The sequence below is a fragment of the Crinia signifera genome, chromosome 12, assembly GCF_055691185.1.
Source record: "Crinia signifera chromosome 12, ASM5569118v1, whole genome shotgun sequence".
In the NCBI taxonomy this organism is placed as follows: Eukaryota; Metazoa; Chordata; class Amphibia; order Anura; family Myobatrachidae; genus Crinia; species Crinia signifera.
The window spans coordinates 42,933,721-42,948,595 of NC_139228.1; the positions used below are offsets into that span (position 1 = coordinate 42,933,721).

Genomic DNA, 14,875 nt, shown 5'->3' on the forward strand with positions numbered 1-14,875 from the left:
GTCATTTTTCTTGATGGTGGAATAGCTAACCCAGGTGATAGGCCAGGGTGTGGGCTAAGGTAGGGACCACTGGATCATACTGTATGCTGTAACATCTGTATGATGCAATGCTGTAACTATCCTTGGCTATGCGGTTTACCTGGTATGCTGTTTACCTGCTAAAAAATAAAGACAAAGACTTTGGGGGGTATTCAATCTTCGGGTCATGGCAGACGAGCTTGCTCGCCTGCCGTGACCCAGTCCCGTTCTCGGTCAGCTCGACCGAGAACAAGCAGGCGGGATTCAATGTCCCGCCTGCAGCGGGACGAGAAGGGGGCGTGGCCGCGAGTTGTGGCCGGGAAGTGACGAGATGCAGCCGGCAGCTCGTCACTTCCCGGCTGTTCTCGGCAGAACGAGCCCGACAGCTAGAGATGTCGGGCTCGTTCTGCCGGGAAACCCTGTTCAATGCTGTCGGGGAAGACAGCATTGAATAGGGCCCGTCGAGCATCTCCCCCACGGGAGATGCTCGACGGCGATTGAATATCCCCCTTTATCTTATAGCCTATCCAGTGTATGTGATTCTTTGTCACAATAGCCACAGAAATCAGTGGCATTTGGTTATCGCACTCTGTATGTGTCAGAAGTGCTACCGTTATAAAGGTATTTGAACAATGAAAACTGGAGACACCACTGATATTTAAAAAAAATACCCATGAAGAGGTCAATTCTGATGGTACAATCCATTAACGTATACTTACTTAATAAGGCAAGGTCAAATTAAATGCAAGCCTGTTCACAGCGGATAGTACTTAACAACTTTTTAGCATCCACAAAACATTTCTAAATCTATCAGATCCCCTTAGTGAATTAAGTCTACTTCAGCTTAGGGGTTACACTCTGATTAGTGCAAAGTCCTGTGGCAGAGATTTTGTCAACCCAGCCAAATAGAAGAGAGGCGAAGGCGTTACAAAAGATTTAAAAAAATGTGGATCTCTACATTTGTCAGAGTGTCCACATAAGGTCAGTAGGAGTTGGTATATTCTCCCAGTGCTCCCAGGTACTCCTGTTTCCTCCCAGAATTCAAAAATATACTGGTACATTACCCCAATATATAAGTGTGTCTATGTACATGGGCAAACAAGATCGGCCAAATGGTTATCTACCGTCAAAATCTGTTTATGTGTGGACCTGGAAGTAACAGTCACATGACTGCCGGGAACCCAGATGATGCCACTTGGGCCAGGAAAAGGTAAGTCACTGCTGGTCTACCAGGACCAAATGTCAACACTAACATAATGACATCATCACCATCTACATGATAATTGTTGCCACTGTCAAAGTCGGCATTACACCCCTCAACATTTCATATCCCACCCATATGGGCGACTATTTTTACCTTCACCTCAGTTCTTAAGTCACACCAACAGGGCAGGTTTTAGGGCAATGGAGGCTTCACCACAGGTGGCTAAATCAAAATAACTGATGTGCTAAATAAATCACCTGTGCTGAAGCATGGATGGCACGAAACCCTGCGATTTAAGCCCATTTCTAAGCAATCTGACTAGATCCCTTATAAATAACCTGTGTACACCCTATAGTGATGGCATCGCCATCGCCTGCATAGAGAGTGCATGCACTCTCTATCCAGCTTAGAGCATAAGGTTTTGCATATAAGAATTCGCCAGCACATTGCATGTGTGCCGCCATGTGTGGTGAGCAATTTGTGCTTAAGCACCTCACTCTGCACGGAAGCTCCCACGCCCCATGTGTACGGGGCATTAGTGAGCCTTTAGGACTGAGGTTGGGATTTCCTGCTTTATAACGTATGTAGAAAACACAAAACTCACTTTGAAAAGAAATAGTTGTGGCACTGATCGCACACGCGGGCTGGGTTTTCGCGGCAGCCTTCCACCACCATCTTCTTCATGGAACAAGAGCTACAGACAAGTCTGCCACATCGTCTGCAATGGTGCCTGCGGTTGAACTAGAAGGACACATTACATCCTAATTAACATACAACAAAATAGTTATTGCGCAACATAATGAGGTCACTCAAGAGGTAAACAGACTCGGCACAGATGTGGATTGCTCAGTATGCGGCCCATTAATGGGCTTGCTGGGACTCTTAGTTCCACAGCAGAACCAATAGGTAAATAAAAACACAAACATGCCAGAAAAATAAAACTTTATTACACACAGCCCACACATATAGAAACTTACCAGTCTTGACACCATAGGTGGTTCTCCGTCCATACTGGATTTCTTCAGGACCATTGGATGGACAGAGAACGACCTACGGTGTCAAGATAGGTAAGTATCTGTATGTATGGGCTGTGCATGTAATAAGTTTTATTTTTTTGGCATATTTTTTATTTGATTTAACTATTGGTTCTGATGTGGAACTAAGAGTCCCAGTAAGCCCATTAATGGGCCGCATGCTGGGACTTGTGGTTCTCCAAGTCCCAGTATGCGGACCAGGCTTGCTGGGACTCATAGTTCCACAGCAGAATCCAATGGTTTATTCTAACTTTTACACAAAGATCAGCCCGGTACCCACAGCCCCAAGCTTCAGCCTGGGCAGGTAAGTTCTGGAGGGGGGGACCCCTTCATTAGGGGTTCCCCGCTTTCCCAGGATCCTCGCCCATACTGACCGGTCAGGGAGTAATGCTTTGGCCGCGGGACCTTATATAATAAGTGTCCCCCGGCTGTGGCATTACCCTGCTGGCCCTTTGTGTCTGGTGCTGGTTCTTAAAATACGGACGACCCCTACTCGTTTTGTCCCCTGTATTTTGGGAACCAGGAATGGCCCTTGGGCCTGGTTTTAAAAAATACAGAGAACCCCTATTTAATTTGGTCTGGGGCTAGTTATGCCCGTGTATTTTTGGCAGAGTAAATGCCAAATATACGAATATGCCTAAAATATTCGCATATTCTAATACGAATACAATTTTTTTTTAGGAGTATTTGCCTTAGTAAATTTCCCCCTAAATGGTAAAGAGTTAATGGATCTTGACTGAAAGTACTTTTAATAATCTAATGGCCATTGTCTCTGTAGTTTAGAATGTTTTTCAGCTCGGATTGCATACCATTTCTTACCATGGTGAATTGTTCATTTTTACAGACCATGCAGGTGTCCTCAGTATCATCGGGAGTCCACTGTGTTTTGTTTGGGGGTTTGTCTGGTGGTACAAACTCTGGAGAAGACCTGTTCCTCCTATGTACTTTATTTGGAGTGCCTACTGGTGTTTGAAACCGAGATCGATCTAAGCAAAACAAAAGTTAGTGGAATACAATTTGTAAGATTCTTGGGAGTAGAACACAATTTTTTTTTAAACTTGGGACATTCATTTACTAAAGCTGCCTGAAAAAAAGTACACCAAATGAGGAATCCATATAGTTTGCCCAACAGCACATGGAGGACTTGTAGGTACTACTATTAAGAATTGAGTACTACTCTACAATTCTATTCCAACTCTGTATATGCAATTTCCTTAAAATATGTAGGGTACTTATGTATTATCTGGACTCCCATGTTAAATGCACCCCATTTTTTCATACCCTACTATCCAACTACGCATGGAGTTGATTTTATATAGTGTGGTGAGCGCAGCGAGCCACTGTGCCCGAAGCGTGGCGAGCCCCGCGAGGGGACGCGGTCTCTTAAGAAAAACAGAAGCCCAGATATTACATAAGTACCATATGTAGTAATTAAGTGGTAAAATATCTTTCTCCGGGTTAATGGAGGACATTAGGGTATAGCTGGTGGTGTTTGCAGTCTGGCACTTTAACTTTTCAAACATGGCTCCTACTCCTCCACTACCTCTGCAGAAATGGCCAGTTTACATAGGCTCAGTGTCCTGACTCAAATGTTTAATGAGTGGGACTTTACAACACTACTTCCAGATTACCTGGTCTTCCAACTTCAATTGGGAACATGTTAAATCATTAGCGCTGTTCTAGCATTCAACAGCTCTAAACCTCCAACTAGTCGGTTAACAAATCAATGCTGCCATTGCTACAGTGCTGCTGCATCCCCACTTCCGGCACCTTCCACCTAGCACTCCTGTAGACAACAAGTGGAGCAATACAGCAGGTGTGCTTCATTGCTCACAACAGCTCCTGTCTGGTAAGTGCTCTGGATAGATTTCCAACGCAGCAGAGCATGCACTCAGGATTTATTTATCCCCCAGTACAAGGTTTAAAGAGGGGTCAAGCTCCTGGCTTTCTGACTCGCAGTGATATATTATTCTGGTGGAATTTCCTGTCTCCTTGCTGCCATTATATGGATTTATAAATGTTATCATTTTATTTACATATTCTAATATGTGTGCACCTGGTGAACTCACATTGTATGCAGCAAATCGGGAGATTACTAAACCGAGATTTATGTCTTACCTGTTAAATCTCTTTCTTCGAGGAAGTCAGGGGCCACAGGGATAACAGTGGGTAGAGAGTGAGGTCACAACCAATTCCAGCACCAGAAAGGTTAAAACTTCTGGCTGCTCAGACAGCCCTGGCTCCTCCCCTCCTCTACCCCGCCTCCTAGGCTAGTTACTTTCAGTTTTTTCCCAAGCCAGGCAGGAGACAAGATAGAAGGAAGAGAAATCCATACAGAAACACATTCAACAAATATATGTGTGTGTGTGTGTGTGTGTGTGTGTGGTTGCTCAATAGAGAAACCATAACTGTAACAAGTGTAAATACCCTTAACAGAGGAACTTTTAGTTCACTCAACGGAGGAACTATGAACTTCAATACCAATGAAGCAGGCGTGGCAGGGAGGGATCCTTGTGGCCCCTGACGTCCTCAAAGAAAGAGATTTAACAGGTAAGACATAAATCTTGTTTTCTTCTGCGGCAGACGTCAGCGGCCACAGGGATAACAATGGAATGTCCTAAAGCAGCCACCTAAGGGTGGGGACATGCCTGGGCCACAGCTAGTACACTAAGGCCAAATGCCGAGTCTTGTGAGGCAAACGTATCAAACGCGTAGAAGCGTAAGAAAGTATGAGGAGACAACCAAGTCGCCGCCTTGCAAAGTTGCTCTGCTGTTGCACCACCCCTAACAGCCCAAGACGCACCCACAGACCTCATGGAATGAGCCAGGACCCCCGTTGGAACCGGGAGGGAGGCACCCAAGTAAGCTTGCTTGATAACAGACCTCAGCCACCAAGCAATAGTCTGCTTTGTAGCAGGCCAACCTCTCTTTTGAAATCCATAGAGGACAAAGAGAGAGTTATATTTCCTAAGGGTTTTAGTACGACGCACATAGATGCGTAAAGCACCTACCACATCCAGAAAACGCTGCTCAGGAGAAGCATCCGGCCTACGAAAGGCCGGCACCACTATCTCCTGGTTAACATGAAACTTGGACACCACCTTGGGGATGTGTGAAGGGACGGTTCGAAGAACTGGCCTATCAGGGTGAATAACCAGGAGAGGAGACTGACAGGACAAAAATGACAAATCAGAAACCCCCCTGGCCGAAGCAATGGCCAACAGAAAAAACGTTTTCCATATAAGCCAGGATAGATCCACTGTTCGCAAGGGATCAAAAGGGGGGCCCTGGAGGGACTTGAGAACCAGAGAAAGATCCCATGGAGCGACCAGTGGAACAAACGGAGTTTGGATGCGCAAGACCCCCTACAAGAAAGTGCGAACATCCTGCAACAACGCCACTCTCCTGCGAAAGAGAATAGACCGGGCCGACACCTGCCCCTTCAACGAAGACAGTCGGAGGCCAGCCTCCAAACCCTTTTGCAGAAAGGACAGAATCTGAGACAAATGAGAAGTCTTTGGATTAAACTGACGGGAATGACACTAGGAAAAGTAAGCCCGCCAGATGCGATGATAAGCACCAGCTGAAGGCCTATGTGCCCTAAGCATAGTCTAAAACACCCGTGAATTAAAGCCCTTAGCTTTTAACAAGGAGGTCTCAACAGCCACCCCATCAAAGACAACCGCTGCAGATCATGATGAAGGCAGATCCGGCCACAGAGGTATTGGAGGGGCCACTGACAGGGCCTGAAGATCCGAGAACCAGATCCTCCGAGGCCAATGCGGGGCCACCAGGACCAACGTGCCCCCTTCCGCCTTCAACTTGCGAAGAACTCTGAGAAGGAGCGCGAAGGGGGGAAAGGCATACATGAGAGCGAATGGCCACGGGGCCGACAGAGCATCTACCATGCAAGCGACTGGATCTCGAGACCTGGACCCGTACAGGGTGACCTGGTGATTGTGGCGTGACGCCATAAAATCCACCTCCGGTCTGCCCCACCGGTCCACCAACATCTGGAACGCTTTCGGATGGAGGGTCCATTCGTCAGCATCCAGAGTCTGACGGCTCAAAAAGTCTGCCTCCCAATTGAGGAGACCCGGAATGAAGATTGCCGACAATGCAGGGATCTTGGAAGATACGGGAGGCCTCCGCCATGGCAGCCCGACTTAGAGTGCCACCCTGGTGGTTGATATAAGCCACTGTTGTCGCATTGTCCAACTGGACCTGCACTGGGTGACCTTGAAGCCAAGGCTCCGCCTGTCAGAGAGCCCACAAGACTACTCTCAGTTCAAAAATGTTGATGGATAGTAGAGATTCCTGCGAAGTCCAACGTCCCTGAAAGGATTTCTGACATGTGACCGCTCCCCAACCTCGGAGACTGGCATCCGTGATGAGAGTCCACCTGTGAATCCAAAATGGCCTGCCTTCCATGAGGCAAGAAAGGGAGACAAGCACAAGGCAAGTCGAGCAGCGCTATAAATGATTGTACTAGATGATTGGAAATGTATGAAATATTTTACTCACATAAAAATCACAATAAAATACACAGTATTACAATACAATAAAACAATGTAGGGGAGGAATAAAAGTAAATTGGAATGAAGGTAAAATAAATAGCCAAGCCTAAATGGATTCATGCAATAATTGGTGGAAATAATCACTGGTTGTACAGGTTGAGTATCCCGTATCCAAAATGCTCGGGACCAGGAGAATTTTGGATAACGGATTATTCCGTATTTCGGAATATTTTAATATTTCAATGATGTATTTTGAAGTATCTTGCATTTATGCTGTATAAACACATAATATACACACAAATATATTTTATTACCACATAAAATACACACAAACATATTTTAATTGTTCAAAAAACAAGGTTTCAAAACGTGAAACAAAATGTGTGTACTATCTCAGCACTGAATTTGAATGCCAAGCAATCATTGTCTTGCACATATATAGTGCCAGTTACATATCATGTCCCCAGTGATGCTGTTACATATGTCCCCAGTGAGTTTTTAGCAAAAAAAAATTTTTTTTTCACTTTCTGGAATGTCCGTATTTCGGAATAATTCGGATAACGGATATTCGGATACGGGATACTCGACCTGTAGTAACTGGGTGTATATTACCACATGTAGAACCAGGTCCCAGGTGAGTGGAGAATGAGCTGAAGTCCTCACGATGTACGCGGTGTGGCTGTCTTTACCGCTGGAGGGTGTATCAGTCGTTGGAGCTCACTGGTGTAAATTTACCACATGTAGAATGGTGGAATTACAACAATTTCTCACCAATGCCATTTCATTTATATTACAACACAATTATTTTCTTTTTCAGGACACTTTTTACTTACAGGTGATGGGAACGGCCATGGGGACCAGGTTCGCGCCAAGTTATGCCAACCTCTATATGGGGGAGGTTGAGGACCAACTCATATGGGGGTCCTCTTTTGGTGCGAATCTGGTCCTCTATGGCCGTTATATAGATGATTTATTCTTTATTTGGGATGGGGATATCACTTCTATCACTTCTTTTGTTTCCCACTTAAATTCAAACCCTTTTAATTTAAAATTCACATATGATTGTCACCCACAGACTATCAATTTCCTGGATTTGACGCTCACTAGTACAAATGGGTCCATTCAAACCAGCAATTATCAAAAACCAGTGAATACCAACTCCTACTTAAATTTTAGGAGCGTTCACTACCCACCTTGGGTGAAAAATATACCCAAGGGGCAGATGTTGCGACTCAGACGTAATTGCTCTGAACTTGACACATTTGACCATCAAGCTAAAGGTCTCATAAAAGCATTTCAAGGCTGTGGTTATCCCACACAACTGGTACAAGAGGCATATAAATCTAGCAGAGAAAGAGATAGAGAGACTCTCCTATGTGATAAAACACCAAAAACCTTACCTCATATGAATGATAACCGCATTGCTTTCATCTCCACTTTCAATAGAGATTATTTGGATATACAAAAAATCATTAGAAAAAATCATTCTATTTTAAAACAAGATTGTCTTTTGAGAGAAGTTCTACCTTCCCAACCTCAGTTCATTTTTCGGAAGAACAAATCATTAAAAAATCTTTTAGCTCCCAGCTACCTGAAATGCCCCCAAGCTACAACCAACCTAATGACCCCTACCCTAGATTGGCTCCCTGTCAAACCACTGGGTTGCTACAAATGTGGTGGCAACCCATGTATTACATGTAATTACATTGATAATAAAATAACAATGATTAATACACCCAAAGAGAACATGAAAATTCGGGGTTTCATCAATTGTAATACACCGTTTACCATCTATCTCCTTACCTGCACCTGTGACCTTAAATATGTCGGCCGTACAACACGACCGCTACGGGCCCGTTTCCTTGAACATCGCCGCAATATCGTGAAAGGCTCTCTACTACACAGCGTATCTAGGCATTTTGCCGAATATCATGAGAATAACCCTAAACACCTAAGACTCACTGGATTGGAACATATACCCCCCACTAAAAGGGGTGGTGACAGGTTCCGTACTCTGTGCAAACAGGAGATCTTTTGGACCTTCAAAATGGATTGTTTATTCCAAAGGGGTCTTAATGAGGCAATGGAACTGAATATAGTTCTATGAATTCCTCGACATGACTAAGGGTCTGCTTTAAAACATTAAAAATAATCCAACACATTTATTTTTGCTGCATATGTTAGAAATAAATTCATGTATTTAAATTAAACTAGATACACAGTAATATTCAAAATCAGTTCTCATTGTTATTACAATATATTAATGGATTGTCCTTTATTATGCTCCTACTAAATCTCCTATTTATTTTGTTATATATATTTTTATCCTTTTTCTTTTTTATTAAAAAAAATCACTTTAGTTCATTATTCTTCTTTACATAGGGACGCAATACGCATTTCAAGAAATCTCATTTTTATCCATTTTTGTTTTTTTATTTTAATTTAACTCATATACTGAGATATTATATCTGTTCTATGGCATAGCTCGAGACATTCTAAACCAATAGTAACATTTTTACATGAAACTTTGTTACTTTCATGCTATTTACGATCTATCAAAATTGTGGTCACGTGACATTCATGACGTTCTCTGGAGCGCATATGCGTTCCAGTAGAGATCCATCCTGATCACGTGATACATGCGTGACCGCGATATAACATCTAATTCTGGGAGATTCGAACTGCGGTCACGTGATGTACACGTGGTCCGCAATGACGCCTCTACACATTAAGCGTGCGGGCATATTATTGTTATGGGACCGCTCAAGTTACACCAACACAGTGTTTATATGCACCGTCCCTCCTCCTTCTCTCCACCAGTCAGGCTACTACGTCACCGTATCCGGGACGATACCGGAAGTACTTGCTATCACTCAAATGAAACGCAAATGCGTTACATCTAATGCAGCACATAGTATATTATTATTAAGTGTAATAAAATTGCCTTTTTCCCACTTGGTTACAGATAAACGCTGGTACATACAGCAAATAGATCACCATAGTGACCTAATAATGCTGATCATTTATGTCAATGCATATTACTAATTTGTGACCCCGATCATGTGATCGGAGCTTATATATGGCTATCTTTGTATTTCTTAATAATCTTTATTATAAATGATTACTGTTCATTTTTTTATCATAGATATATGTCTGCCTCCATATCTATTTATTGAAAACTATCAGAAAAGGTTAATAAAACTGCTCTTATACTGATGATTGGACCTAACAGGTGTTACTCACTCCTTCATTAAGTAAGGTATAAATACCTGAGCCAGGTACACAGCCAAAACACCTTTGATAAAGCTGCAGGACGCAGTGAAACGCGTAAGGTGCTTCATCCCAGCCTCTGGATTTACAATTATATTGCCTCTAAATCGTGGACTTTCCAACTTCTCATTTAAAACCCCCCCACATAGCGGCGGACACCGTGCACAGTCTTTCTCAGGACATCTGCAAAAATCCTCCTGTGCACACATGTGCCCACATTTAACTGTGCACGGAAGCCGTTTCCTCCATCCCAGCCAGTGATATCCCAGGTGGTGGTTCGTTGAAAAAGGACTCCCTTTGGTGACTTTCACCACCTCTTTTCGTCTCCCTATATGGGTAAAATTACACCAGTGAGCTCCAGCGACTGATACACCCTCCAGCCGTAAAGACAGCCACACCGCGTACATCGTGAGGACTTCAGCTCATTCCCCACTTACCTGGGACCTGGTTCTACATGTGGTAAAATTACACCAGTGAGCTCCAACGACTGATACACCCTCCAGCGGTAAAGACAGCCACACCGCGTACATCGTGAGGACTCCAGCTCATTCTCCACTCACCTGGGACCTGGTTCTACATGTGGTAATATACACCCAGTTACTACAACCAGTGATTATTTTCACCAATTATTGCATGAGTCCATTGAAGCTTGGCTATTTATTTTACCTTCATTCCAATTTACTTTTATTTCCCCCCTACATTGTTTTATTGTATTGTAATATTGTGTATTTTATTGTGATTTTTATGTGAGCAAAATATTTCATACATTTCCAATCATCTAGTACAATCATTTATAGCGCTGCTCGGCTTGCCTTGTGCTTGTCTCCCTTTCTTGCCTTTTTAGTGGGGATTGACTACCCCCACATTTTGAGCAGCAGCTTACATGGAAGCAACAGCTCGTGTCAAAGCGCCTGTATATTCCGTAGGGAATAATTTCTTGTTTGCCTTCCATGAGGTTCTGATCTAGAAGCCACCAGGACAGGGAGTTCCGTGCTACCGGAGACAAGACAATCAGGTGTGATCGTATATTGGAGTACGACCCTGACCACTTCTTGTAGGGGGCGAGAGTGGAACTGTGCATACTCTGCCATGTCGAAGGCCGACACCATGGAGCCCAGGACCCTCATGCAGGCATGGATTGAGACACACCTGAGGGAGAGGAGATGCTGAACACGGGACTGCAGAGCCTTGCGGCGTACCTCCGGCAAGTAAATCCGCTGATGGACTGTGTCCAACAGAGCCCCCAGGTGAACAATGGATTGAGTAGGAATCATGGATGACTTGGGCCAGTTGATAACCCAGCCGTGGCATTCCAGGACCACCACGACTTGGTCAAGTGTGCCTGGAGAACTTGAGGTGACTGTGCCAGTATCAACAAATCGTCCAGATACGGAAGAATCCGGACAAGCTGGTTGCAAAGAGTACTGCCCATCACTGCCATGACCTTAGTAAACACTCGGGGAGCCGTGGCAAAGCCGAAAGGTAGCGCCTGAAACCGAAACCGCCAGTGTTCTTGTTTGATGGGTATATGCAGATACGCATCCTGGATGTCGAGAGATGCCATGTAGTCACCTGCTTGTAATGCCAGAACAATGGACTGCAAGGTTTCTATCTTAAACTTTGGGACCCTGAGAAATTTGTTGAGCCTCTTTAGATTTAGAATAGGATGGAAAGACCCATTGGGCTTCCGCACCAAGAAAAGAATGGCATAAAAACCAGTGCCTTGTTGCGACACCGGAACGGGAGATATGACCCCTGCCAACAGTACTTTTTGTATGGCCTGCTCCAGGGCTGTGCGTTTTTCCAAGTCCTTGGGAGAACTTGTTGAATAGAACAAGCTTGGCGGTCGACGGCGAAAAGTTATGGTATAGCCTTTTGAGACCACATCTCGAACCCACGCGTCTGTTGTAGATTATAGCCAAACGCCCGAAAACCGTAGCAGGTGACCCCCCACCTTGGTATCCCCAAGGTGGAGCACCGCCCCGTCATGCGAGGGCTTATCCTCGGGCTTGGGGTCAGGGCATCTGGTGGTCCAGGGATGTTTTCCCTTTGCTTTAGAGGACTTTGCGGGCTGGGGCTGAGCTTTTGTGAACGACTGCCCCCTACCCTGAAAACAAAAGTACTGGAACGTCTGCCGGATACGTGGAGTAGGAGTGGATGGCAGGAAAGCCGCCTTTGAGGCAGCCACCGTAGCCACGATTTTGTCTAACTGATCCAAACAAGAGGGAGCCCGTAAAAGGTAAAGCCTCAAGTGTTTGTTTGGAATCAGCATCCGCTTTCCACAGAGACCGTCGCGCCGCCACTGCCGAGGTGGACACTCGTGAGGTAAGGGTGGCTGCATCTAATGCGGCCTCCCCCAAATATAGTACAGCTTGATGCATGGTGTCAAGAACAGGTAACATGTCATCTGCACTACCCCCCTCTGCAATAATATTAGCGAGGGCAGAAATCTATTTTATCATGGCCTTCGCCACCCAGGCAGATGCCAGAGTAGGCCACGCAACCGCCCCAGAAGTTGTAAAGATAAGCTTAAGAAAGTTCTTCAACTTTCGTTCAGTGGGATCTTTAATGGAGGCGGTTGGAATGGGGAGAGTAGAGGAACCCACAAGCGCTATGTACATCCACTTTAGGAGCAGTCTCCCAGAGAACCCTATCCTCTGGAGGGAGCGGGTAAAAGGAATTAAACCACTTAGGGAGCGAAAACTTCCTATTAGGCAAAACCCAGGCCTCCCCGAGGACATCCTCTAGGTCCGTATAGTTAGGGAAAACTGTTAAGAGTCCACTTGGGACGTTTGAAGGATGGGCCCGAAGACTGAGGGGGTTCAGAGGTGTCCTGTTAATTTAAGACGTCTCTAACCGCAGTTACCAGTGCCCCCACATCGATGCGTGCTGCGGTGTCGCCTTTTGAGGCTTCGTCAGCATCTCCATCAACCCTGTCGTCAACCAGTTGTCCCTCTTCCTCATCAGTGTCATCTGTATCAGTGTCCTGATGGAGGAGGGTGGAAGGAGTCGCCCTGACCCGTGCCTTACGGCTATTACCCTTTAAGAAGGTACGGATGCCCCGCACTGAGTCTGCCAACGCACGCGCCCAGGCAGGCTCCTCGGAGGGGGCACATGCCTGAGACTTGGATGTATTAGGCTGCAGGGACGGTGCAGAAGAGAGCTTGTCTATTAACTGTGACATGACCTGGGTAAGCTGGGCCCAGGCAGGTTCCGGAGAGGAAGCTGCCACAGGGGGCTGCGCATGCGTCTTTATACATTGAAAGCATAATCCCTCTATAAGCTGAGGGACGCCCGCCTTGCAACGTGTGCAGGACACCAATATAGGAGCCCATGTGTCATCACCGCTGTCCTCTGACATTGTACAAGAGGCAGCTAGTTGTAACAATTAACACAATATGCATCTGACAGGCAGTGATAGTGTTAAAACAACAGGGGACACAGCACACATACAAAGGCATACAATGCAAATAAAAATCTGGCACTGGGGTCCGCAAAGCACTAAGGCCGGCAGGAGCATAAATGACTGTAACCTGGTATCCTTGAAGGAGAGGTACAGGGGGGAATAGCCCAGATGGCCCAGCCATGAAGAGATGGAACTGCAGAATGGCCGAGAGCTCTCTGTGTCCCTCTTACACGTGCAGCAGACAGGCAGGAAGAGACCAGGGCAGGAAACGCACGTGGGTATATCTTGTACCCTGTCTCCGGGGGAGGGGCTGTGTGACGAGAGGCTCCCTCCCCCTACTAGCAAATGGCCACCCGGGATTAACGACTCGTGCGGTGGCGGTAAAATGGCGGGGATCCGGGGCAGAAGGCGGACCTGTCTGGCCGCTTGCTAGTGCAGCCCAGCGATCCCCCTTGCCGGGCTTCTCAGCCGCTATTGTGCGCGCGCGCTCCCAGCAGGAAGCGCGTTACCTGAAGCGGTTGTCACCGCTGATGTCCTGGGGCCCGTCTCGGCTGCGGTCTCCCAGTGCCTGGAGCCAGTCGGAACAACCCCGCTGTGGAAGCCACGTGGGAGGTGTGCGGCTGCCGGGTCCGGGTGATGGAGGGCAAAAATAAGAAAGAAAAAAAATTAAAAGTGAAGTAAGGCTGCTTAAAGCAGCCCCTTTCTAAAGTGAACAATATTTTTGTGACCACTAGGGTCACTGCAAGAGCGCTGGTTTTCTTACAGGTATATGAGGGTGCTGGCTCTTTTTAGCTAAGCTGCAGCCTCCTAATCAGAGGAATTGTGTACCTCTTCTGGAAAAAATAGTATGGGTTTTGGGGTATCCAGCAATATGCTGGTACACCTAGGTGGTGCTGCTTAGCCAAAAATAATAATGTTATACTCAGTCAAATCTGAATCAATTAGTATACATTTATTAAAACATAATTTCATCAATAAAAAAACATTTCATAGACAAACGTAACATATGTTACGTTTGTCTATGAAATGTTTTTTAATTGATGAAATTATGTTTTAATAAATGTATACTAATTGATTCAGATTTGACTGAGTATAACATTATTTTTGGCTAAGCAGCGCCACCTAGGTGTACCAGCATATTGCTGGATACCCCAAAACCCATACCTTTCTAAAGTGCATGTTGGCTCCTGCCAGCACAACTAAAACTGAAAGTAACTAGCCTAGGAGGCGGGGTAGAGGAGGGGAGGAGCCTGGGCTGTCTCTGAGCAGCCAGAAGTTTTAACCTTTCTGGTGCTGGAATTGGTCGAGACCTCACTCTATACCCACTGTTATTCCTTTGGCCCCTGACATCTGCCGTAGAAGAAAAGACAATTGCTACAGTGATGGTCTGCAATCACCATGGATAACACTCAATGTAACTTTTTGT

General features: G+C 45.6%; 1 protein-coding gene across 1 annotated transcript in view; it reads right to left on the reverse strand.

Annotated features, from left to right (window-relative positions):
- The window catches only part of ZFYVE26 (zinc finger FYVE-type containing 26), a 137,058-nt gene that overhangs the window by 54,273 nt on the left and 67,910 nt on the right, over positions 1 to 14,875 (reverse strand). The window contains exons 27-28 of the mRNA XM_083166179.1: positions 3,076 to 3,242; positions 1,827 to 1,963 (exon numbers count right to left, since the gene is read on the reverse strand). Of these exons, the coding sequence (XP_083022305.1) occupies positions 1,827 to 1,963; positions 3,076 to 3,242 (304 nt within the window). The remainder of the gene's footprint in view (positions 1 to 1,826; positions 1,964 to 3,075; positions 3,243 to 14,875) is intronic.